The following is a 27,218-nucleotide window of genomic DNA, read 5'->3' on the forward strand; positions in this document are numbered from 1 at the left end:
ACAAGAGATTTCTTTCCTCTCCTCTGCAGGTGGATAAAAATTCTAAAGTTCATAGCGTGGATTTTCTTTTTAGGTTGCTTCTTTAATGGTTCTCAATCCCATTGGGTCAAGGAAGCCTTTGAAGATCTGTTGAAAGCTGCTGACTCATTCATTTCTCAGAAAAACACACACTCTCCCACCATATTGAGTACAATTTCAGGGGATTTACTCTAGGGTTCTCCTAAGAGAAGTTCTGTGTCCCAGAGCTTGTAGAATTGTCATGGTCTGTATTTTCCTGGTAGGTGGGTAACTAATATTTTGGAAGCCTCTTCTGTATTTATTTTCAAACACTGATAATCAGGTGAGAATGTTCTGGTTCACCAAACCCTTCCTTCTGCCCTTCATCTTAACCATGCGTCAGTCAGTTTTATCAAAAAATATCCCAACATAAGACAAAACACTGGTGAGGTCAGATAGATTCAAGTCCCCCTCACTCTCATCCAGTGTCCACACCTGTCTAGTTCAGTTTATTCCTTCCCACATTGTCCAGATGAATGGGAAAGAAGAAAAACCAAAGAGTCAGGTAAGATAGGTGCCACCTGGACACTGATTTTGATTGTGAAATATAATACCCACAGAGAGAAATGTGTATGTATCTAAAAGACTGTCTATCTAAAATTCATAAGTAAGTGATAAGCTCTCTACAGCCTCCACCCACAGACTACTCCTAAAAGACTTTCTAGAAACCCAAAGGCTTATTAATATAGAAAACTGGCACCGCTCCTCTCTCCTCCCCACCTGTGCCAGACTGTGGGGTACCCTGATTCACAACCTGGGAGTCAAGGTCAGAGTCCCAATGATTAATGACCTTTTCCTCTTCGCGGGGCTCTGCCCCACCGGGGCGACCAGCCCCTGACCTGGCAGCCCGCATTAATAATTTGGGGGTGAGTGAGGATCCGGGTGGCCCCTGCGTGACAGCAGTAAGGGATTCCCGGTTCGGGAAAGGGAAGGAATGCGGGTGGGGTAGGATTTCTTTCCTGATAGGATTGGTAGGGAACGACCGCAGCCTGTGTGTCCTTCCTTTCGACCACAGTGTCTCTATTGCTCCGTAAATACAACGTCCCACTGCCGCGCGAGCGCTATAAAGGCAGCGGACGGCGGTCCGCGGGGCATTCCGGGCGGGGCGCGAGCAGAGCAGGTGAGCTCAGCCCGGCCCGCGGTGTCGCCCGGCAGCCACCGGCGGCTGAGGATGCGACCAGTGAGGGGGCAGGAGCGGGCGGGCGGGGGCCAGAGCAGCCTTCTTTCTAAGACTAGGAGAACAGGTCGGGGGGAGAGACTTGCTCCACCCGAGGAAAGTTCTGCCTCCGGGAGCGCGGCGACCGCTGCTGGAATTTGCCCGCAGCGCACGCAGCCGGGGCCGGGGAGCTCGCCCTGAGGGTCCCACGTCGGGCCGGGCCGGCGCTTCTCTCGCAGGGCTCGCCTGAGGCTGCGTCCTGGGCCGCGTGCCGGGAGGGAGGGACGCTCCCAGGGTCCCCTTTCCGCCTCGCCCGCGCCCGGGGCCCGGCCCCAGCCCTGGTCTGGGGGAGATTTCAGGACGCGGACAGCGCCCTAGCAGCTCGCGGGAGGGACTGGGTCGAGCTCTGGAAGCCCCCAAAGCGAAGCTCACTCCCATCGAAGTTGGGGGTGGGGTCCGGGCAGCAGGTGCAGGCCCCGGGACTGCAAGGTGCTCAGGTGCCCCCCTGCGGGCTGGCGGGGCGCGCCGTGGGGCGGCGAGACGCCAACGCCGGGGGCTGCAGGGCGCGGGCCCGGCTCGCCCGGGTCGGCGGCGACTGGCGGGGCCGGGAGGCAGCTAACAGGTGGTTCCCTCTTCCCGCTCCTCGCTCTTCACCTGCACCTGTCCTCGCTCGCTGCATCTCGCTCGTCCTCGCCGTCCCGCGGCGCAGGTCATGGCAGGGCCGGGCGGCAGAGCCGAGCCGCCGCAGCTCGCCGAGTACAGCTACAGCTACGTGGTGTCGCGGCCGGTCTACAGCGAGCTCGCCTTCCAGCAAAGGCACGAGCGGCGCCTGCAGGAGCGCAAGACGCTGCGGGAGAGCCTGAGCAAGGGCTGCAGGTAGCGGCCGCGCGGGGCGGCGGGGCGGCGGGGCGGCGGGCGGGAAAACGTGCCCTGCGGCGGGCGCGGGATGCGGGCGGCCGGCCCGGGGCGCCGGCTGCTTCTCCCAGAGGCCGGACGCTGGGTCTCCGTCCTCAGTGCTACCCTTCCTGGTCGGAGGGTGAAACGAAACTCACCTGTGGGGACTGGGTTCCGAGAGCCCCATCTCCCTTTCTCCTCTGTGGAGGAAACCTGGAGTGCCCCTTGGGGTGCAGTGGGCCCCTGCCGCCTGCTTGTGAGGGCCCGACCGTGGAAAGGGGGGCGAGAGGGGAGAGTTTACAGGACATGATGGGTAACCTGAGCAGGAGTCCTTTGCAGGCGGGGACATTCAATTAGGGACCCTGGAGGAAAGCTAGACTGCCCGGAGCCTACGTGCTCCAAGCACTTCAGCAGGAGGCGGCGTGCGGAGGAACGCCTCAGTCTCCAAACCCAGATGTGCCACCCATAAGCGGGTGCCACTAACATAAACTTAGAGAGCCGTTAACTAACTGCCACATTTTCTTTTTAAAAACCTTTTATTAGAGAACATTTCAAATGTTAATATATACAATAGTAGACATAGTAGCATAAAGAATCCGGGTCGCATGATTTTACTCATCACCAGGCTTCAACCATAATCAACTCAAATTAATCTTCTTTCATCTATCACCACCCACTTGCCCCCTCCCCTCCAGTGTCTTTCGAAGCAAATCCCATACTGTGTATCTTTTTTGTCTTTATATATTTTAGTAGTACCTCTAAAGACTCTTTTAAAAAATATAACCACATTCCATTATCACACCTAAAAATAATTCCTTAATATCAAAAATTGAGTCGTTTAAAACTTCTTATAAATGTCAAATTGTTAAAAAAAACAGTTTATTGAAACCAGCAGTCAAATAATATCCACCTACTTTTGATTTTTTTCTTTTATCTATATGTTGCTGAATTTAAAAAGTACTAAGTAGGAAGGTACAAAGTATACATTCATGTTAAGATGTTTGTAAAAACTGGCTCCAAACTTGTATTGCCAAAATATACAGAGTGTGTTTGTTTTTCTCTAAAGGAAATAATAATAAGAAGAAGGCGCCTGGCTTAGAAGTCTGAAAATTAATCTCCATTTAGAGACTCCACTTTAATCAGTCCCTGGCTGGACAGGAAAATGTGTTTTTGTGTAGGGATATTTTCTTAGGGGATAAGAAAGGCAGGAGGGGTGGGGAAAATTAATCCTGTTTTCTAGTATAGTACATTTAAAACGATAGATGTTATTCTTGGCAAAAGCATGGTAAGCACTTCAGTGTTAGTATTTTGCATGAAATCCTTATTCTTTTTCTAAATAGTTATAAATATCAGCTGAGTTCATTTCATCACTTAGTGATTTGCAATTGGTTATGCTGAGATTGAATTGGAAACCCAGTTTCCACTTGCTTTTTGACAGTTGTTCAAGAAAGAGAGCCTTTGGCCTGCTGAAGAGTCTCATGCCCGTCTTGGAATGGCTCCCCAAATACCGAGTCAAGGAGTGGCTGCTCAGTGACGTCATTTCAGGAGTTAGTACTGGACTGGTGGGTACGCTGCAAGGTAAGATGTTGGTGGATTGGCTTCCAAGTGATTGAGAGTTACAGTCTCCAGCAGCGGTTCAAAACATGTCCTCGGCTGCCATACATCTGTGCCGGATCCTTGCTCGCCTTTCAAGGCCTTGTCTTTCCTCTAGAGCCCCTCAGTAGAGAAATTCACCTCTTTTCTCCACTTCCCTAGGGTTCTCTTCCTGGGAAACTCTGCTGCTCCCTAGCTGCATGGCTCCAACTTAACAGGCATATACTAAGCAGTGGCTTCCCAATTTTAGTTGACCACAACTCACAGTATGAATATGTGTCACATCATGATCTGTACACACATATCTAACGTTTTGGCTGGGCGAGGTGGCTCATGCCTGTAATCCTAGCACTCTGGGAGGCCGAGGCAGGAGGATCGCACCAGGCCAGGACTTACAGGTTGCAGTGAGCTGTGATGAGACCACTGTGCTCCAGCCTGGATGACAGAGGGAGACACTGTCTCAAAATAAATAAATAATAAAGTTTTGTCAAATATTTATCCTCACTACAAGTGACGCACTCTGATTTTTAAATTCTGTTCTAATCTTATTTTTTTAAAATGCTGATTGCAGCCCACTAAATTATTTTATAACTCAAACATGGGTCTTGACCTGCAGTTTGAAACTAGCTTAAGGGAAAGCAAAGGAAGTATCTTAGCCTGGACTATATACATGAGTGCTCTGCTCTTTTTTTAAAATCCATTCTCTTATTTTAATCTTTGGGAAAATTTCCCATCACAGGTAGTTTTGTTTTCTTTCTTTTTGAAATGGACTTTATCCCATCATATTTCCATAAGCATTCTTAGAAATTTGTTGCATTGCTGCTGCATAGTGGTATGGACATTTTTCTGCACCTCATCTCCATTCTCTTGTTTCTGCCCCCCCCCCCACTATTTGGCCCAATTCCCCAAAGGCCCCAACCATGAAAACAGAAATCTCACTTATTTATTATAATTTTATGGAGCACCTAGTGTATGCCACACACTAGGAATGCTGACATGAATAAGATGCACCACCTGCTTGGAAGGAGCTCATAGTCCAACCTGGGAGAGATAGATGATAACAATTCAGTGTGATAAGGGCTGTGGCAGGGTTGCCTGATAAGGGAATACAAATAGGGCACACTCAATCCAGTCTTGGGGGATCAGGAATGGCTTCCTAGAAGTTGAGCTGTCAAAGCTGCGTTTCCCGGAGGACTAAGACTGAGTTTGCCAAGTGATAGGAAGCCGAATGGAGTGGGGATGGCTTGAAAATAGACTATTTCAGAAGTTAGTAATAAATGTTGAGCAATATTGTGAGCTAAAATTTGGCTGTGGAGCTCTCATGATTACCCAGAGCGGGCCAGGTAGATTCCCAGAAAGCAGGAGGCTGTCCTGTGTCCCCAGTGAGGAGCCTTAGCCTGATCGAGCATGTTTTCAATCACGAAGGCAGACTGAGGGGCGAGGGTAGAGTGAGGGAGAGATAGGGAGAGGGTGGGTTATGCAGTTCATAGGTTAAGCAACGCCAAGTATTCTACACAGTGGGCTATAATGGTTGGGTTGTGGCAACACCCTTTGACTCCAGGGGACAGGAACCATGTATAATTCATGTTTGTTTGCCAGATGTCTAGCACAGAGACTGGCACATAATAGATGGCGTATTAGTGAACACTGATTTGCATTCCTGAGAATGAATCATCTTTATATAGGAAAAATAGTTTTCAAACTCCATGTCTCCCCAGTTTTCATAGATGAGTATCTTATGTAAGAATTAATTTTGTTTAATAAGTATTGGACACTCTACGAAGGGCTTTGGCTAGTTATCTCATTTAATCCTCACAGCAACCCTGCTAGGTAGGTGCTATTATTATCTCCTTTTCAATAGATGAGCAATCTACTAAATCTTGCCCAAGGTCATAAACCTGGTAAATGGTTAAACTGATGTTTAATCCTGTAGTCTAATTCCTACAATCTTAATTTATACACTGTGTAGTTCCTTACTTTATGAGTAATATGTTTTTCCAGAAACATTATCTCTATAAAATCATCTTTGTAAGGCAAATTTTTGGGAGGTTAATCTGGCTCATTCATACATTCATTTATCATTCATTTGCTTAATATTTATAGATGAATTCTTCATGCCAAGTGTTCGGTCAGAGGGATTCAGTGGCGTACAAACAGGCACAAGTCATGACCTCATGGCGCTCATTTTGAGAGAGAGAGTTGGGAATTAAATAAGTAGATAAATAGAAAAATAATTATAGATTGTGATTTTCATTGTGGTGGATTAAATGTGCTGTAATAGGGATTAATTTGGGAAGGGAGGTCTATTTTTAGATACAGTGGTCAAGGAAGACCTTGCTGAGGAGGTAAACTTTAGTTAGAGACCAGAGGATGACAAGGAGGCGGCCCTGTGACAAGCAGAAAGAAAAGTGTACTAGGTCAAGGTGCAAAGGCCCTAAGGCCAACTGGAGTTCAGAATTTGTGGGGAGGAACAAGAAGAATTCTAGTGTGGGTGAGTGCAGTGGGGGAGGGTGGGTAAACAATGAGATAAGGTTAGTCAGGGCTGGAGTTAGGATGAGGGAAGGGTCATGCTCACTCCCAGGGCAAGTCCTCTTTTAATCTTATGCCCTAGGCACCTCACTTGCCTCACCCTATTCCTAGCCCTGTGGGGACATCGCTGTGAATTGGAGGGAGGACAGGTGTGTCAGCTGGAACCGGATCAGGCAGGATATGGAGAGAGCTGCAAGGTCTGAAAAATATTTTTGCTGCAAGAATTGCTGACATATACTGATGAGTGTGGATGAAAATCACAGATGCCTCCAAGATTGTTGGCTTGCGCAACTGGGTAGATAGTTACATCATTTATTGAAATGGCAAAGACTGGCCGAGGAGCAGGTCTGGGATGGAAAATCAAGTTTCCTTTTGGACATGCTAAGTTTGAGATGCATGTGAGATATCTAAGAAGCCAAATAGAGAAGTTGGAGCTACTGTGAGTGTGAAATAAAGAGGAGAGGTCTGGACTAGACATAAAAATCAGGAAAGCATCACTTTAGAGGTGATATTTAAAAGAGTGGGAATGCCTGTGGTTACCCAAGAAAAAAGGCAGATGGGGAAGAGAAGGGGGCTGGAGTACTTAGGGGTTAGGAAGATGAGGACAGAGCAATGGAGAGCCTAAGAAAAATGAGCCCAGGAAGTTAAAGGAAAAGAACAATCAAAGAAATGTGTCCTCAGAAGCCAAGAGAAAAGCTTTGCTTTTCTTTTTCTTTCTTTTTGTTTTTCATAAAAAGAAAAAGAAAAAAACAACAGTGGATAAAGGGTCAGATAGTGTTGAATATTCCTGAAGGGTAGCATATGATAAAGGATTACAGACAGTTTTTAAGAAGTTTTGCCATGAATTAGAGGGAGATAAGAGATGCTGATGGACTGAAGGAAGGGTTTGCCTTTCTTTCTTTCTTTCTTTCTTTCTTTCTTTCTTTCTTTCTTTCTTTCTTTCTTTCTTTCTTTCTTTCTTTTCTTCCTTTCTTCCTTTCTTCCTTTCTTCCTTTCTTCCTTTCTTCCTTTCTTCCTTCCTTTCTTCCTTTCTTCCTTTCTTCCTTTCTTCCTTTCTTCCTTTCTTCCTTTCTTCCTTTCTTTCTTTCTTCCTTCCTTCCTTTCTTCCTTTCCTTTCCTTTCCTTTCCTTTCCTTTCCTTTCCTTTCCTTTCCTTTCCTTTCCTTTCCTTTCCTTTCCTTTCCTTTCCTTTCCTTTCCTTTCCTTTCCTTTCCTTTCCTTTCCTTTCCTTCCTTCCTTTCTCTCTCTCTCTCTCTCTCTCTCTCTCTCTCTCTCTCTCTCTCTCTCTCTCTCTCTCTCTCTCTCTCTCTCTCTCTCTCTCTCTCTCTCTCTCTCTCGCCTGGGCTGGAGTGCAGTGGTGTCATCATACTTCACAGCAACCTCTAACTTCTGGCCTCAAACAATCCTTCTACCTCGGCCTCCTGAGTAGCTGGGGCTATGGGCTCTTGCCACCATGCCCAGCTATTTTTTTTTTTTTTTTCATTTTTGTGGAGACTGGGTCTCACTATGTTGCCCAAGCTGGTCTTGTTCTCCTGACCTCAAACGATCCTCCTGCCTTGGCCTCCCACAGTGTTGGCACCTGGCCCTGTTTTTCTTTTAATATGGGAGATACTAGAACATATTTGTGAACTGGTGGGAATGACCCTGTAGAAATAAAGAGATGTTATGGTCCAAAAAGTAGTGGAGAAGCTACTAGAAAAAAAGTAGTGAAAGGGGCAAGTGTGGACAAGTTTGAGAATAGAAGTAAGGGGATTACTCCTTAAAGGCAGGAGGGTTATGTCTTCATTTTCAAAGGAAGAATGACAGTCCCAATAGTGCAGATGCAGAGAGGTTTGGCAATTTGCTAAAAAGCAACTTGGGAGCATCTCTTGTGGATGCTGTTCTTTTTGATTAAGTGTGTAAGATATGTCTGTTAACTTTGGAGAAGGGGTTGGGCAATTTGAGGTAAGTAGGGAAGCATTGAGTAGTTGTCTGAGAGAAAAAGCACCTTTCCTAGATGTAATTGGACTGCCAGGCAGCACTGAGTGTCTATCTGGGACTAGTGACCACACAGTTCTCGTGAAACCGGTCAGCCGAGGTGTGAATGCCTCCAGCCCTGTTTATCCAGCTGCTCGGAGGCTGTCATGGTAAAGGTAGGCGTTCAGGTTCAGCTAGATTGGGGTTTTACTGGACAAGAAAAGGAAGGAGAGAGAAAGTGAAGCAAAGGAGTGAAGAGTATTTGCAGAATTCCTTGGAATCTGGGCATGGCAACGATGGAAATGAAGGATGCCAAGGATAGGGAGAAAGTGGACCAGTTAATGGATTAGAAGCCTCCTGGGGACAAAGAAATGCTGCAAATAAGCATTCTGGAGCTGGTGAGCTGGAAGGTTCAGAGGCTGTAGCTGGAGAGAGGGAGGCTCAGAATTGAGATTTCAGAGCTGGTGATGCAAAGTGATGACAAGGTCCATGGTACAATCGTTGGCTGGGAAGCTGGGGAGTGGTGGAAGAACTCATCAGAGAAAACAGGATCAAGGTACTGAGAAGGCTGGGAGTTGCTAAGGATTATGGGATCTTTCTGATTTGTGCAATTAAAAAAAATTTACATGAGGGAGTGAAAGATTGATGCAGCCCTCGTAGTGCTATCTTGTGATTCAGAGCTATCAGGAGTCTACTGTCCACTTCTATTTTTTTTTTTTTTTTTTTTGAGACAGAGTCTCACTTTGTTGCCCAGGCTAGAGTGAGTGCCTTGGCGTCAGCCTAGCTCACAGCAACCTCAAACTCTCATTCTCTTTTTTCCTTCTACCCTCTGAAGGCAACCACTATCCTGAATTTGGTGGTCATTATTTCCAGATATTTCATTATACTTTAATATGTGTGTGTGTCTAGTAAGATATTTACTAAAATATTAATGGGTTATCTATATGGTAGGATCAAAGGAAACTTCTAGTTTATGGAGAAGGTGTTTTTTCACATTCCTTACACGTATTTTCTAATTTTCTACAATGAGCATTCATTCATTCAACAACTATTAATTTTGCATATACTTCCTCAAGGAAGGAAGAATATAAAAGAGTTTCAACTGCACTGGCAATAATTTACTTCTTAAGCTAGATGATGGATACATGGGTGTTTATTATGTTATTCATTGTCTTTTTTGCATATCTGAATTACTCCATATTAAACTAAAAACTTCTTCAGATTTTTTATGCATATAATGTACATGTTTACTTTTACAAAAGTGGGACGTGCATACTTATCATCACAGTTTTGAATCTTGATTTTTCTCACTGTTTTTCCTTTTACTTCTCCTCTCTCCATGTTAATAAATGTACTTCTATACATTACATCAATTTCATTCTATAGAATTAAAATGTATGAAGCATAATTCAGTTAACCACTTCCCTGTTTTGGGACATTCATTCAATAAATAATTTTGACTGCCTGTGGGCCAGGATATTTAGGTTGTTGCCACTTTTTAAAAACTTTTGTAAATGTAATCCTTTATTAATGGCCCAAAGGTCAAAGGGCTTGATTTTCTTTCATTGTGAGTGAAAGGTGGGGAGGTCAAATGGAGTAAGATGTGCTGACCACCTAAGTATTTAATGAAGGAAAAAAATGTGTCACTATCCTCTTCCAACCCCCATGTATACTGAAATGTTGATTTCTCCATAGCCAGACACTCGTGGGCTTTGAGTCTGCTGGCATAGCCTGGTGGAGGAATCGACCACCTTTACCATGGTAGCGTTGTCTTGCCTGCTGCTATATATAATTGACATTTTTTTTCTTCCTTTGGATCTAACTTTTCTTCCACAACAAGAAAGGAGAAAGAATAGTGCAACACTGACTGTGCCTCTCAGAACTCAGAGGAACACTGAACTCAGATAAAACTGTTGACGTGCAAAACTGGTCTGAGCCTTTGGACTGAATTGACCGAGGTTTTTTTTTTTTTTTTTTTTTTTTGGAGACAGAGTCTCGCTTTGTTGCCCAGGCTAGAGTGAGTGCCTTGGTGTCAGCCTAGCTCACAGCAACCTCAAACTCCTGGGCTCAAGCAATCCTGCTGCCTCAGCCTCCCAAGTAGCTGGGACTACAGGCATGCGCCACCATGCTCGGCTGATTTTTTCTATATATATTAGTTGGCCAATTAATTTCTTTCTATTTATAGTAGAGACCGGGTCTCGCTCTTGCTCAGGCTGGTTTTGAACTCCCGACCTCAAGCAATCCGCCCGCCTCGGCCTCCCAGAGTGCTAGGATTACAGGCGTGAACCACTGCGCCCGGCCTGACTGAGTTTTTAATCAATGACTGACTTGATTGTTTTTCCCCACTGATCTGATCAGTGGATGACTGAATTACTGATCACTTGCGTTGATTGATTTGAGCGAGTGATGCCTGTAGATACAATCCTTTATCCCAACTGATGCGGACGCTGTTCTGCATACTAGCATAGTCACAGCCTCTGTGCAAAATAGACAACTCAGGACCTGATGTGTTGAAGCTGTAAATTGAGAATATTTGTGAAAAGGTTGTTGCAGTAGAAAGACAGATACTCCTCTACTCACCATAGATAGAAGTTGAAAATAGAAGATAGAAGTTGAAGTTCTATCTTCAGAAGATAGAAGTTGAAGTTTCAACTTCAAGATAGAAGTTGAAAATATCTTAAGTCAAAATGCATTTAATACACCTAACCGACCAAACACCATAGCTTAGCCTAGCCTATCTTAAATGTCCTCAGAACATTTATATTAGGCTACTGTTGGGCAAAACCATCTAACACAAAGCTTATTTTATAATAAAGTGTTGAATATCTCATGTAATTTATTGAATTCTATACTGAAAGTGAAAAACAGAATGGTTATATGAATACTTAAAATACACTTTCTACCAAATGCATATTGCTTTTGCACCACCATAAAGTAAAAAGTCTTAAGTTGGGGACTGTCTGTATATCATAACTTTTGTTTGTGAATTTAATCATTTTGGATGTACTTTCAGGGATGGCGTATGCTTTACTAGCTTCAGTTCCTGTTGGATATGGTCTCTACTCTGCTTTTTTCCCTATCCTGACATACTTTATCTTTGGAACATCAAGACATATCTCAGTTGGTAATTATAAGCATATTTTATGATTGTATTTGTTCATGTTTTAAGTGTTTTGGCTATATTATGTGTATTATGCTTCTATATTTTTGTTAATGTTTTTCAGGGAAATAGGGTGTCAATACTTTGCCTACTTTTTCTATTCAATGATGTTAGTTAGTTACATAACTTTTTTATGAAGAGGAGAAAATTGAAAGACTGAAAATTATAGCTTACCTTCAAAGTTTAGCATGTTTTGATTTTTTTAAATGTAATACATTTGACTTCATATATAAAAAGTGTTCTCTACCAAAATATAAAATGACAGGGAAGAAAATCTCACAGGGTTTTTGAACCAACCATTTTACTTGATTAAGTTAGTATGCACTAAATTATGTTCATCAAATACATATTCATTCTTTCATTAAAGAACATACTTATTTTAAGTTGCTTATATCAGGAAACTGGCAAAATCTTGCCAAAACAATTCAGAAGCTAAGCTAAGTTGGCTTTCCTTCTTTGTATGGCTTATAATAAGTTTTCCTGCCATTCCTAAAATTTGAATTCTCTTTTGCCAGAATGTTCTAGTAAATGAATGTCTTAATGCTATTTTGTGACTTTGACATTTATACTAGAGATAATTTTGCTCCTACATCCATCTGCTGGCTAGACACATCTACCTGGATAATCCTCTTGAAACAAATACAACCATCTACTCCATCCCCAACCCATGTCCCTGTCCTTAGTTGTATCTCCTCCGGTGTCTATCATGTTGCCTTGTCTGGAGAAGCAGATCAGGAAGAGGTTGTTGATAGGTTGAGAGAACTTCCTCACTTTGAAGAATCGAGCAGTATCAAATGTGTAACCAGATGAAGAATATGGAAGCTGATTTTTCTATTTGGTAGTCTACATATTTAGACATTTCAGGTGACTGGGTTTGGGTTTTAAGTCTTCCCAACCTAAAACTTTCCATGATCAAAGGATTGTATCATCATCATCATCATTATTGATAAAAATATCAGTAGCAAATGAAGCAGTTGCTGGAAGAAAAGAGTAAATTTTTAAAACATAAACTCTTACAGATTGGCATTTGATATGAAAAAATTTGCCGTACAAAAATAAAAAAAGAATCTATACACTCCCTTTGCTGTTTCTTAATCCTAATTTGGATCCTGTGATATTGATAGTGGTACTCAGGTTCACAGAGATCAAGACATTGGACACTCTAGGAAATAAATGAGCTTATATGGAATAAAAATTGAGTGGAACTAGTAAGAACTCAATTTATATGCTACCTCTGCCAGGAAATCTTTTTATTGATTGATTGATTTTATTTTATTGGTCACCTATGATAACTCTTTCATGCCAGGAAACCTTTACTGACAACTCTCATCTCTTCCTCCACCCCCCCAAACACATGAGAATCACAGGTAGATTAGATGCCCTTCCTACGTACTCACAAAGCATCTGAGTGCTATATTATAATCACCTACCTACGTGTTTCTCTCCCCCATTTCTGGATCACGATTGCTTGAGACATCTGCTTTTTAGCTTACATTGTGAACCAGCAATATTTTTCTAGTCACAGCTAATTATTTCACACAACTTTCCAATCCTATGTAGACATGTTGAACATTTGTGATTAATACCTGATTAATCGTTAGAGACTTTTTTCCCCAGGACCTTTTCCAGTGGTCAGTTTAATGGTGGGATCTGTTGTTCTGAGCATGGCCCCCGACGAAAACTTTCTCGTACCAAGCAGTAACGGAACTGCATTAAACGCTACCATGGTAGACTCTGCCGCTAGAGATTCAGCAAGAGTGTTGATTGCGAGCACCCTTACTCTTTTGGTTGGAATCATACAGGTAATGGACTTACGAGTAAAATATAGATCGGTATAATTTTTATTTGAAATTAACCTTAAAGCCTATGGACTTAAAGATTCTCCTAAAAGCAAAACAAAACAATTTCCTGGCTCCCAAAAAGTTATTTTTTGTTTTAGGTCAGATGCTAAAATAGTCAGCAAGACTCCACTTGTTAAGGCTCACTTATCATCAAGGTCAGAGACAGAAAAAAAGCACAGAAGAATATGTGTAATTCAATTGAGGATGAGAGAAGGGAAGTGTTCCGGAATCCATAAAAGAGAAAAAAGTGTTCTGGTGAGCGGAGCCGCAGGACCTGAAAGTCATAGAAATAAGCTACATGATTTTTGCTTTTCTTCGTACTTATATAGAAATACTTCAGGGTTTATATCACATGTTTTCAAATTTTAGAGTGGCGGAGGGGTGGGGAGAGACAGGGCATTGAGAAATTCAGATGTATCCTACAAGTATTGTTGTGCTATAGGCAGGATACCAGTGTTTTAATTGGTGTTAAGCTTAATTTGTTAATATTTCCAGAGAGTTGGTTCTTCTCTCTGGCAAACATTTAATTTTTCCTTCCTTCTTCTTTTCCTAGTTGATATTTGGAGGTTTGCAGATTGGATTCATAGTGAGGTACTTGGCAGATCCTTTGGTTGGTGGATTCACAACAGCTGCTGCCTTCCAAGTGCTGGTTTCACAGCTAAAGATTGTCCTCAACGTTTCAACCAAAAATTATAACGGGGTTCTCTCCATTATCTACGTAAGTGTTGCTTTTTACTCCAGGGAAGGGTCACTGTTCAAAAAATATACTCTCTCTCTCTTTAACTTGAGTCTGGAAAACCCATTCTCCTCTGTGTGTATTTTGGGAGCCATTGAAAGCACTTTATTACTTCTCCTCTGAAAGAAGCATTAAATCAGGAGTAACATTGAAGAAGGCACATTTGATCGGGTGCAGTGGCTCACGTCTGTAATCCTAGAGCTTTGGGAGGCCAATGGGAGGATCGCTTGAGGCCAGGAGTTTGAGACCAGTCTAGGCAACATAGTGAGACCCAATCTCTACAAAAAAATTAAACAATTAGCCAGGCACAGTGGCTCATGGCTGTAGTCCCAGCTACTTGGTAGGCTGAGGTAGGAGGATCCCATAGCCCAGGAGTTTGAGGTTGCAGTGAGGTATAATGAGACCACTGCACTCCAGCCTGAGTGACAGAGTAAGACTCTGTCTCAGAAAAATAAATAAAGAAGAGAGATTTTCAAATCATTGTTCTCAATTGGTCAAAATGGTTTCTGAAATAATTACTGAACTTAAAACGTAAATGAAAGGCCAGGCACGGTGGCACACGCCTGTAATCCTAGCATTCTGGGGGGCCGAGGCAGGTGGATTGCTTGAGGTCAGGAGTTCAAAACCAGCCTGAGGAAGAGCGAGACCCTGTTTCTACTATAAATAGAAAGAAATTAATTAGCCAACTAATATATATAGAAAAAATTAGGCAGGCATGGTGGTGCATGCCTGTAGTCCCAGCTACTCAGGAGGCTGAGGCAGCAGGATCGCTTGAGCCCAGGAGTTTGAGGTTGCTGTGAGCTAGGCTGACACATGGCACTCACTCTAGCCTGGGCAACACAGCAAGACTCTGTCTCAAAAAATAAATAAATAAACAAACAAATAAATAAATAAATAAATGAAAGCCAAGTGGTATAATGAAGTAAAGACTGGTCTGGGATGTAGTAGACTTGAGTTTAATCTCAGCTTTGCCTCTGACATGCCAAGTGACCTTGGACACATCAGGTAGGGTAGTGACTGCAAGTTCAGATTTGGAGCTGGTTGAACCAAATTCATTTTTTAAAAAATTTCAGTAGATTTAGTGGGTGCAAGTGGTTTTTTTGGTTTCATGGATGAATTGTATGGTGGTGAAGTCAGGGAGTTTATTGTACCCATCACCCAAATAGTATACATTGTACTCAACAGGTGGTTTTTGATCCTTCACCCCACTTCAACCCTCGCCTTGGATTCATATTCTGACTCTACTAGCTATTAGCCACATGAGCAAATCACCATGCCTTAGTAATAAAAAAAATCACCTCACTGAATTGTTAAATAAGAATAGATGAGAAGCCCTGGGCTCAGGGGCTGGCACATAACAAGTACTCCAAAAAAAAAAAAAAAATAGTTATTTTGAAATTATTTCAAAGTGTCTTTTCTTTCTTATTTATAAAATGAAATAATTAGAAATGTATCTCTCAGGCCCTTTCTAACCACGAGAGTCCATAAAACGCATAATATAAATGTCTCAGCAATTATAGATGAAAAGGAACATCAGATTCAGAGATGATTCAATATGCAAAAGAGATGCAGAAGGAGGATGTAGATTGCACTAATTTGATTTGAAAAAGCTCTTGGATCTAAATATATGTTCTATATAAAGCGTGTTATTGATGCTTGAAAATTGTGATAATAGTAACATGATATCATCCTAACTTGGGAGGAATGATACTACATAGAAAGAATGTGCCAACATTAAGAATGGAGTTTAAGTCCTTTTATGACCCATCTATTAGCTTGTAAAACAATGTAAGGCCAACACATATCTAAGAATTAGTGAGGTTGTCAGGAATAGCCTCAATTTTATAACAGTGCCATAATTGCACATTACTCCATCCATTCAACAGATATTACCAAGAGCTTACTACAGGCCAGGTGCTATGGTAAGCAGCGAGGGTAGATATAAGATGCAGAATAACAGTGACTAAGACTATGGACTTTGAACTTCAACAGACTTGATTTGGAGTCTTGATTCCACCATCCATGTGACCTTGAAGTTAATATTTAACTTCCCTAAGCCTCAATGTCTTCAATTGTAGCATGGAGCTAATAATAGTAGCAATTTCTTAGAGTTGTGAGAATTGTTTGCTTCCACATTCATTTGGGCATTCTTGGCTTTTTTTTCTCCCCTTCCAAGTCCTCAGTTCTCTTTGAGTCCTTCTGGCTGCCTTATTCCAACAGGATGTGTCACTTTTGCAGCCGCTGACACATCCTTCTTTTACTCTCTGCCCATCAGCTGTTCATTCATTTATTCTTTCATTCTCATTCATTCAGTTTATCTTATTCAATCAATATTTATTGAAAACCCGCCCTGTGTCAGACACCGTTCACTCCCTATATAAACCCACTGACTCCTGAACCCACCAAAACATCCCTTACTGAGCGGACTGACCCCCTGTGTGAACATTGTCAGCCCTGCATCTGCACAGATCGCCAGAGGCCGGGACCGGTGGTTGACCTGGGTCCTCGGCCATGGCTGGACCTTCACAGAACATGGCAAATGGTTCTTCTGGTCTCCTAGGATTATGTTTAAGAAGAAACTTCCTGCAAATGATTTCAGTTTTGACAGGAACAAAAGTGACCAGGAAACACTAGACCAAGGTCAAAATCGTTTTTAAACCAAATACGATCATTATGTGACTTATTTCTTGTTGAATATTTTTCTTGACGTTTCAGTTGTGTGTGTCATAGGACTTTGCAAGAAACACCTCACAGGCCAGCCACATTGGATGAAGGTATTTCAATCATCCCTATGTGGTGGTGAATATGAGCTTGCTCTTCTTTTTTTTTTTTTTTTTTTTTTTTTAAACAGAGTCTCGCTTTGTTGGCCAGGCTAGAGTGAGTGCCGTGGCGTCAGCCTGGCTCACAGCAACCTCAGACTCCTGGGCTCAAGCAATTCTCCTGTCTCAGCCTCCCAAGTAGCTGGGACTACAGGCATGCACCACCATGCCCGGCTAATTTTTTGTATATATATATTAGTTGGCCAATTAATTTCTTTCTATTTTATAGTAGAGACGGGGTCTCACTCTTGCTCAGGCTGGTTTCGAACTCCTGACCTCGAGCAATCCGCCCGCCTCGGCCTCCCAGAGAGCTAGGATTACAGGCGTGAGCCACCGCGCCCGGCCAAGCTTGCTCTTCTGAAAAGAAAGGATCAGCAGGTCTAGAAATAATTGCATAAGGGTTAAGTAAGTCACTCAGTCCCCAACTGAGAATTTTGCTTATGACATTACTATTGCAGTCATTCATGAAATAATCCTTCAATAAATGCAGAGCAGTAGTACATTTTTCCAGGAAGGACTGTAAGGTTATTGTAAAATATTTTACAGAATGTTGTTAACATCCCTTTTGCTGTAAGGTTGTACTTTGGTTTGTCCTGCCTTCTCCCTTAAAGAAGTACTGACAACTGGAAATAATGAATATAAAAAATTGGAGGAGAAAATATTAGGGAAAAAAGAAAAAATCCTTAATTCACAAATGCTAGAGATACTGGATATAGGATAGAGAAGGCAAGATGACAGGGTGTTGGCAACAATTTAGAATTAGTAATACCCTTGATGCCACTGTGTAGCACCCAATTATCTAAATTAATCTCCTAGTCCACTTCTCTGATTATTTTCCCATCTCCATAGACAAGGGTCAGAGTTTTGAAAGCCACCACTAAGCTTTATCAGAGTTGTTACTTTGAACCTATTAATATTTTGCTATGTAAAATTTATGCCATTATAATAAAGAAAGTAACACTTTAAGGATTGATCTATATGTATATACACAGAAGATCTGACAGCAGGAAAAGCCTGACAGCAAGAGGTGATTATGAAGGGTTTGTTATATTAATGGAAATAAACTTAAATTCAGCTCCAAAAGTTAACTGATAAATTCTTTCATACATAGCATTGGGCATGATTTGTCCTTATTGTTTCTTATACCCAGGTAATACTGGGCAAAACAAAGAATGTATCTAGATGAAATGATCCTAAAATTCTCCAAACATGGGTAGGAAATATAGTAAAATATTGTCCATCACAGAAAAGCTCATTATCATAATTTGAACTATTTAGAATTCTAGGCTAAAATATAGAATCATATATATATATATATATCCATATTTTAAATATGTTATTATAGTAAGTATTTTAACAGTAAACTCAACAAAAAATACTGTTCAGTGATTTCTTAGAGTCTCATTTCTATATCTTCGAGTACAGTCTGATGATTTCAGTTTATATGGGTGAGTTCTATTTCTACATAGATTGAACTTTCTGTTGTAGAACTTTTTTTTTTTTTTTTTTTTTTTTTTTTTTTTTTTGAGACAGAGTCTCACTTTGTTGCCCAGGCTAGAGTGAGTGCCGTGGCGTCAGCCTAGCTCACAGCAACCTCAAACTCCTGGGCTCGAGCGATCCTTCTGCCTCAGCCTCCCGGGTAGCTGGGACTACAGGCATGCGCCACCATGCCCGGCTAATTTTTTATATATATATCAGTTGGCCAATTAATTTCTTTGTTGTTGTAGAACTTTTTGTAAGAGACCCTGAATGCTTACTCAATACATATACAGGCAACTCACATATATATTCATATGCCTTGCTTGATGCAGTTGTGTAATATAAACCAATTTTGGTTTTTGCAGCTGATGTTACATTCATTCATTCATTCATTCATTCATTCATTCATTCATTTATTTATTTATTTATTTATTTATTTATTTATTTATTTATTTATGACAGGGTCTTGTTCTGTCTCCCAGGCTAGAGTGCAGTGGCATCATCATTGCTCACCGCTACTTCAAACTGCTGGGCTCAGGCGATTCTCCTGCCTCAGCCTCCCAAGTAGCTGGAACTCAGGCAAACACCATCACACTTGGTTAATTTCTATAGATTTTGTACAGATAGGGTCTCATTCTTGCTCAGGCTGGTCTTGAACTGACTTCAAGCAATCCTCCCACCTTGGCTTTCCAAAGTACTAGGATTTTAGGTATGAGCCATTGTGCTGGGCCTTATTTATTTATTTTTAGACAGGGTTTCACTCTATTGCCGGGGCTAGATAGAGTGCAATTGCATGGGTTCATGTGATCTTGACTCAACCTCCCAGGTAGCTGAGACTACAGGCATGTACCACTGTGCCTGGCTAATTTTTTTGTAGGGTTTGGGTCTCGCTATGTTGCCCAGACTAGCCTCAAACTTCAGGCCTCAGGCAATCCTCCCACCTCAGCCTTCCAAAGTGCTAGGATTATAGGCATGAACCACCACACCCAGCCTCATATTACATCTTTAATACACCAGAGGTGCTTTTCATTCAAAGATCTAAGTGACTTTCATAGATTAAATGGGCATCTACTAGTGATTATTTTTGTAAGATGAGAATGTTTTCCTGATTGGGATACTTATTCCAAATGTTTTGTCTTTTAGGTTTTGATTTTTCCATCTTGAGTTGAAAAGTAAACCTTTATTGTATAGATAATTAATCAAAATATTATACCTAGCTCATGCATTAATGAGCGTCACCATCAGAAAATGAATTATGTAAAGGTCCAGACATCAATGATGACCTTTAAGCCTTTGAGGTAGACAGGGCTATTTGTTCCTGTGTTAAATGCCCTAAATTCTTGTTATTATGTGTTTGTGGTAATTTACCCATTTTCTTTTTCACCTTGCTGTCACTTGCTTCATTATTGCCAGTGTATCTGCCGATAGCAATTTTCAGTGACTCTGGAAAGAAGACAAAGTAAACTTGTTAGTATTGGGTTTAAAATAAGAGCAAACTTTTACTCTGAGTGAAGAAAGTTCAAGAGACTTCCTGCAAGTTAAATGCCTGAACTCCAGTCCAGGCACTCGGTGGAATGGATTTTGCTTACACAATAACTTCTCTCCCTATTCCTTTACTCTCGAATGTGTTCCAGAGAGTGGAGGTTTCTGGCAAATGACTCCTAGATTACTTAATGTTTATTATACGTAATTGTTACCAGATTGTTGTAATTATGTAATTATGTTAAGAATAGTTATCCATAAAAATAAGTAAAATACATGTTATAAACTATAAGGTGCTCCACTCTTTTATCTTCATATAAAAATGTATCTATAAAAGGACTCATTCAAAGAAAAGTAATCTTCCTCGGGAGATTACTTGTCTCAAAGAGTTGTCTCAAAGATCCCTTCTCCAATCATGCCTTCTACAGGACAGAAGTTAATATAACAAAGACATCAGTGTTCTTTCCTGGGATTCTTCCTTGCTAATTTCCTTAAAAACATCCTTGATTCCCAGAGACCTCCTATTTACAAAACAAAACTCTTAATAGTTTTTCTTGAACTGGCTTGTCTGTATACTTGGGAAGAGTTACTATTATTTAAGTCATCTTAGTTCAAGTTTGATAAACAAAGCACCACATTTATTTCCAAAAATTTTCACTGGGCCTATATCTCAATTCAATAGCTTCTCTTTGCGATAAAGAATGGATCAGTCCACCTGTATCCACATAGGAAGTATTTTAGGAATATTTTGTTATTATCTGTATCATTTAGGTTTAGAGAAGAGCTTTATCTAAAGTTTTGGCTAATTGTGACAAACACAAAAATAAAAACAAACAATTGGGAGTTTTGAGTTTGTCAGCCTTTGTCTCAGTAATACTCTACCAACATGGTGAAAATTAGGCCACTTAATGAGTACCTATAAAACCATTTTAAAACATAAACTTTTAAAGTTTTTCATCAAGTAAAAGTATATGTATAATGACATTTTTATTTTAAAATATCTTCAATTTTATTATAAAAATATAGACAAGCAAAAAGAGGAATATAAGAATTACCCAGTTTTACCTTTCCAAGTAAATCATTATTAATAATTTGGTGTATGCATTCATTGCAGAGACTGCATGTACTGAATGGTCTGTGTAGTAACCAGCACATTGTTAATGATTTTATGTGAATCTTTTAGGTGTTGTTTGATGATGATATTATAATTTTAATGTGGGAAGATTCATGCGAGAAATGATTTTGTATGTGTGTCCATGTAGCAGGAAGTATATAAAATTATTTTTTTTTACAGACTTTGATTGAGATTTTTCAAAATATTGGTAATACCAATCTTGCTGATTTCATTGCTGGATTACTCACCATTGTCATCTGCATGGCAGTTAAAGAATTAAATGATCGATTTAAACACAAAATCCCAATCCCTATTCCTATAGAAGTGATTGTGGTAAGTAGAATATGTAGTTAGAAAATTCAGCAAAGAATTATTAAAACAAGTGGAGTTGTTTTGAAAAAACTCTTCTTTTGTTTTATTTCAGACAATAATTGCTACTGCCATTTCATATGGAGCTGACTTGGAAAAAAATTACAATGCTGGCATTGTTAAATCCATTCCAAGTGGGTGAGTACGGTGTTCCTCTTAGACAATACTAATATATTAAATCAGTACTTCCTATTTAAATGAAACCTTTTATTATAAGCTTCATTTCCCCAATGCTCCTTCAATCGTCCTGTTTGTGTGTGATCTTGAAGAAATAGCCATTGTGCAAACTATCAAACAGTATATATGTAGATAAAGTTCAAGTCATTTGTTTAAAATCAGCCCCTATGTTCTTTATTCTTCATTTTCTTAAAATGGGCCAAACATATATAGTTAACACATGACTCCTAATTTAAACTCATAATTACAATATCATATAAATAGAATCATGATTTAGTAACATTTATTGCACTGTGAACGAACTGCTTAAGGAATCAAGGACATCTAGTCTAAATTCTCTGTTTAGTTTATTCATCTTAGATAATAATTATAGCATTTGTACCTATAAATAAAACGCAGGGGAGTTTTATAACTTCAAGGGGAGTTTTATAAATGTTTGGTAGTTTGGTGAATTAGAAGACTAAAAACCAAGGTCCCTCATTCATCTCTGTCACCATCTAGTTTTGTGGTCCCAGGGAGGTTGTCCTGTAAGACAAGGGTAATGACAGCAGCCAAAACCTCAACTCAAGCTTGTTGTGAAACGCCAGTGAGACAGCTCATAAAATGCAGACTGGACAAAGTGCCCTACATTATAATGTTATCACATGGAATTTAAAAGAAATCCCAGATGTTTATTATATTTGTAACATTAACTCACAGCATGTATGACTAGACCTGCTGTTTATCAGTAAGTACTAATTTCTCCTCCCTTAACACTTGCAAGGAACCTTGTACCAGTCTTTGTTCCACGCTAAGGCAGGTGCACTCCTAGTGCCTGTTCCACAGGGAACCACTGCCTTCCCATTTGATTGATCTTACAATTTCTTCTACTATCTGTTCAAAAAATATTTTAAAAATGACAACTGTCTACTTGGGACTCAATTTGCATATTATCCATTATACTGTTTCTCAAACTTACATTTTTGAAAGAATCATATGAGACCCTTTTCTTTGGTATAAATATCTATATTTTAATTTTTTTTTTTTTTTTGAGACAGAGTCTCACTTTGTTGCCCAGGCTAGAGTGAGTGCCATGGCGTCAGCCTAGCTCACAGCAACCTCAAACTCCTGGGCTCAAGCAATCCTCCTGCCTCAGCCTCCCGAGTAGCTGGGACTACAGGCATGTGCCACCATGCCTGGCTTATTTTTTTCTATATATATATATATTAGTTGGCCAATTAATTTGTTTCTATTTATAGTAGAGACAGGGGTCTCGCTCTTGCTCAGGCTGGTTCGGAAAGCTTGACCTCAAGCAATCCCCCAGGCTCGGCCTCCCAGAGTGCTAGGATTACAGGTGTGAGCCACCGCGCCCGGCCATTTTAATTTTTTTTATATGTTGATGTATGTATTTAGATATGATCTATGTTTCTTTATATATGTAAAAATACCCAGATTTATGTGTGTGAATATATTTACCTCTCTATATACCTTTAGAGGTTCCCGGTGTGTGTGAAAACTCCAGACTGACAGGCCACTGTTTCCCGGAGGCAGGGTGGCAGCGCACCCAGATGCCCCCTAGTGGTGTGACTCCTGTGACACTCTTTTTAAATATAGATTGCTGGTTCCCACCCCAAACCTATTGAATCAGGCTTTCCAGAGGAGGGGCCTGGGATTTAATGATAAAAGATGCAATGTGACTACTTGAGATATGGAGTTTTCATCCTAACAGATTATTTCAGTAGTTATAAACAATCACATAGAAACATATTCTATATATCCCTTTTGTCAGGCTTCCTAATCTGTAACAAGTTATAGGTGGTGCACAGGACATGCCCTGTCCCATAAATCCATGTTCCATCAATTGACTTGGGGAACTCATTTTTGCTGCCCATTTTTGCAGTATCCTTCCTGGCCCTCTACAGAGCTTTCCTGGCTGCCTTCCTCCTGACAGTGGATCTCTAGCCTCTTGCCCTTGAGTTTAATCAAGTTAAACCCTTTGCCAGACCACCTGCTCAGCGTGGTCAGCTAACTTAACCTGCTTGGCCCTGAGGATTATAAGCTCCTTCCCGAGGACAGTGACCTCATTCGTGTTCTTCCGCTGTGTTCCCAGCACAGTATTCATCTCACAGTAGGCGCTCAGAAAACATCTGATGAAGGGATAAGATACCCAAGCCCAAGTCATTATGAATAAGCCACAAGAAAGGCCTTTGTTATCTGATCGGATCCTACTTGGTAGCACAGAAATAATTCTAATGATATTAACAAACCTGAAAAAGAAAAAGTGGTGTGGAGAGATTGGAAAAGAGCAAGAAAAGCAGATATTCAAGTGTCTGGGTGAGCACGATGAAAGGAACAGGAAGAGAAAGACTGATATACCCAGCGTGGTGGCTCACACCTGTAACCCTAGCACACCGGAAAGCCGAGGCAGGAGGATCACTCAAGGTCAGGAGTTTGAAACCAGCCTGAGCAAGAGTGAGACTGCGTCTCTACTAAAAATAGAAAGAAATTAATTGGTCAACTAAAAATATACAGAAACAATTAGCCGGGCATGGTGGCGCATGCCTGTAGTCCCAGCTACTCGGGATGTTGAGGCAGAAGGATTGCTTGAGCCCAGGAGTTTGAAGTTGCTGTGAGCTAGGCTGATGCCATGGCATTCTAGCCTGGGCAACAGAGTGAGACTGACTCAAAAAAAAAAAAAAAGAAAAGACTGATATACCCCCTCTTGCTCTCCTCTATACTTCAGTTCTCCAATAAGGCTACTGTTGGAAGCTTCCTTTTATCCTTTGGGGGCCAGGACCGTATGTTAGGATCACTTGGTCTCCAATAACAACATCCCATTGGACAGCCAAAACCTGTGGCTCCATGCCCTTCTCTCTACTGTCTCTCCTGGTACAAATATGCAACTTCTCCATGTCCCCACGTCCAGTCAGCATCTGAGCATCCCACTAAGAGTCTGTCATTCTCTCATCAAGGTGGTGTCTTAACCAGCAGACTCTTAAGGCCGGTCACAACATGCATCTCTTCTCATGCGTCTGCTCTTTGTCCTGCAGCTCTTATGGCACGCAGCTCCTCACTCCTCAAGCCCAGGCTTCTCTTACCTCCTCCGTCATAGTGTGTGTATGTGTGTGTTTGTGTGTGTATGTGTGTGTGTGTTTAAGCCCATAACCACTGCTCTGTCCTCTACATTTTAATCCTTGCTCTAATTCTCTCCTGCCTCATCTTGGATCACATGTGACTGGTCCTCTCTCCTCCTCTCCTCTCAGTGCCAGAGGTCCTCTTGGTCATCATGGTTGTTACCACTGTAAAGTGATGTGCTTTGCAGTTGCACTTGACAGTGTGGCACAAGGGAGAACAGCAGTGGGGAGGCCTATAGCATCACAGAGGCTTTCTCCTGGCTGCTTTCTGGGGGCCACTTTTCCCCTCTAGCTGGACTGGTGGTGCATGTGCCCAGTGCTCAGTTCTAATCTGGAGTGAAAATGTGCACTTGGCATTATGTTTATTGTGCCTGTCTCTCCTGTAGGAGGTTTTTTTTTGTTGTTGTTTTTTGTTTTGGCTCTTCAAGGTCTCCCTCTCCCTATTGTCATCTGTTCAGATGAGTGTGTGTTCACACACTCTCCCCTTTAGGCTCTTGGTAGTGCTAGCTCATGATCAGGCCTGACAGGGCTGGCTGAGGCCAAACAGGCCCACTGAGTGAGCATAACAATTGGAAAGAGTTACGTCCATGGAAGGAAGGCAGGTGCTAAAAGAAAGTTCCTTACAGGTCATTAGAAGATGTCCAGTCAGGGCCTCAATTGGCTTGGGGCAAATAAGGGCCTTAAGGGCCAGAAAGATGGTACAAATGCGTGACAGGAGTTTAGCAGATTTAGGTTCTCCCAACATATACTGAGCACCTACTATGTGTGTGGGCATTAACTACTTACACAAGGAATACCTCACTTAACCGTCTGAGAAGAGTATATAGCCCTCATTAGACAGTGGAGGACCTGGAGCCTAGTAGGCTTAAATAACATACCCAAAGCCACTTGCAGAGCAATTCCGGTCCTTTGACTTTAAGTCTTCGCACTCTACACTTCGGAACCCTAGATAATCAAGGATCAGATAATATTTGGAGAACTAGGCAGCCAGGCAGGCAATGAGCATTAGGCTGCTGCCAAAACTAAATTCTTCTCAGGACTGGAAAGTTATCCTGAAAGCCCCAGTTTCCTAAAGTAGAGTTGACTGGGTCTCAGGAGCAAGTCAGGAGCCTGGTTTTAAGAAGTGTCTTCCAAGGTCAGATCCAAACCAGCAAGTGATGTGATGCTGAGTTGCTCGAGTACTGGATCCGGGCTTGCAACATCCTGTCTGCCTACAGATGGGGTTTATTTCAGGGCCTGCCTGTGGGGTAGGATGGGATATGAGGAGAAAGGGAGTTTGAAGATTAATTTAACCTGTAGGGGAAGGCTACAAGGGCAGAGAACCAGACAGATCTTGCTCCTAGAAAATCATCTAATATCTCACATTTACATCTGGACCTACTAAATGACTTCAAGCACATCACTTCACTTTTCTGGGTCTCAGTTCCTTTATCAACAAAATGAGAGGCTGAGTGCTGTGGCTCACTCCTGTAATCTTTGGGAAGCCGAGGTTGGAGGATCACTTGAGGCCAGGAGTTCAAGACCTGCCTAAGCAACATATCAAGATCCTGTCTCTACAAATTTTTTTTAAAAAGCCAGGCATGGTGACGTGCGCCTGTAGTCCCAGCTACTTGGGAGGCTAAGGCAGGAAGATCACTGGAGCCCAGGAGTCTGAGGTTGCAGTAAGCTATGATAATGTCATTGTGCTCTAGCCTGGGCAACAACAAAATAAAACAAAACAAAAATGAGAGAGGTAAATTCAACAATATATAGGATGCTTGCTGGGTCTAAATTTCTCTAAAAATCTTACTTTTACATTATTTTTACCACTTCTCTCTAACTATAGGGGGAAAATGTAGTTTCCTATTAAAGGAACTTCTGGCATAAGTAAGGTAGGTGGGGGAGATTTTTTGTGGCTAGAGAGCTCTGGAATGACACCATATGGATAGTTTTCAAGATATAGGTACATGAAGGTCATCTGCAAATTTTCATATTTGGGGACAACCTCATGATTATAAACCTGTAGGTTAATTTCTTTATATGGTTGTAGAGTAGCTCTGGTTTTGTCAAAGAGGAGTCATTTGACCCCACAATCATCGGGATATTTTAGTCACTGCAGAACACTGTTATGATTACATAAATTTAGTCTTTTTTGGCCTCAAGAAGATTTTAAATGTTATAGCTCTTAGGATATGAATTTTCCACTGAGCTTTTTTAGCATCATGTATCTTTGTCTCTTTAACAGACCTGACATCTCTTCATACAGACTAAATCTCACATTATGGCTAGAATATCTTTTAAATCCAAAGAACTTTAAGATGAAATTGTGTAAGGAGAAATACCAATGTGTGAAATGGCATGGATGGGGTTGTATGATATTAAAAAATCAGTAACAACAGATTTATTCCTGTCAGAGGTATAGAAGAGGCAGCATATCTAGGCACTCAAATAGGGGGAAAAGAAAGCAGCCAGAGAGATAGCTCCAACTTCTGATTAAAAATTGTAAAAGCAGGTGGGGCGTGGTGGCTAAACCTATAATCCTAGCACCCTGGGAGGCTGAGGTGGGAGGATCGCTCCAGGCCAGGAGTCTGAGGTTACAGTGAGCTATAATGACACCACTGCACTCCAGCCTGAGTGACAGAGCGAGACTCTGTCTCCAAAAAAAAGTAAAAGCGGATGCCACCATTTATGTTTCTCATGTGCCTTTTGTTCTCTTTGGCCAAGTACTTTCATGTCTAATGTGGCTGAGTGGGTATAGCATTTGG

General features: G+C 41.5%; 1 protein-coding gene across 1 annotated transcript in view; it reads left to right on the forward strand.

The window, feature by feature from the left end:
- Positions 1–1,859: 1,859 nt before the first annotated feature.
- The window catches only part of SLC26A4 (solute carrier family 26 member 4), a 52,959-nt gene continuing 27,600 nt past the window's right edge, over positions 1,860–27,218 (forward strand). The window contains exons 1-7 of the mRNA XM_012746050.2: positions 1,860–2,089; positions 3,546–3,685; positions 11,198–11,308; positions 12,962–13,146; positions 13,739–13,903; positions 20,996–21,148; positions 21,240–21,322. Coding sequence (XP_012601504.2) covers positions 1,926–2,089; positions 3,546–3,685; positions 11,198–11,308; positions 12,962–13,146; positions 13,739–13,903; positions 20,996–21,148; positions 21,240–21,322 — 1,001 coding nt within the window. The 5' untranslated portion in view covers positions 1,860–1,925. The remainder of the gene's footprint in view (positions 2,090–3,545; positions 3,686–11,197; positions 11,309–12,961; positions 13,147–13,738; positions 13,904–20,995; positions 21,149–21,239; positions 21,323–27,218) is intronic.

The sequence above is a fragment of the Microcebus murinus genome, chromosome 9, assembly GCF_040939455.1.
Source record: "Microcebus murinus isolate Inina chromosome 9, M.murinus_Inina_mat1.0, whole genome shotgun sequence".
Classification (NCBI taxonomy): Eukaryota; Metazoa; Chordata; class Mammalia; order Primates; family Cheirogaleidae; genus Microcebus; species Microcebus murinus.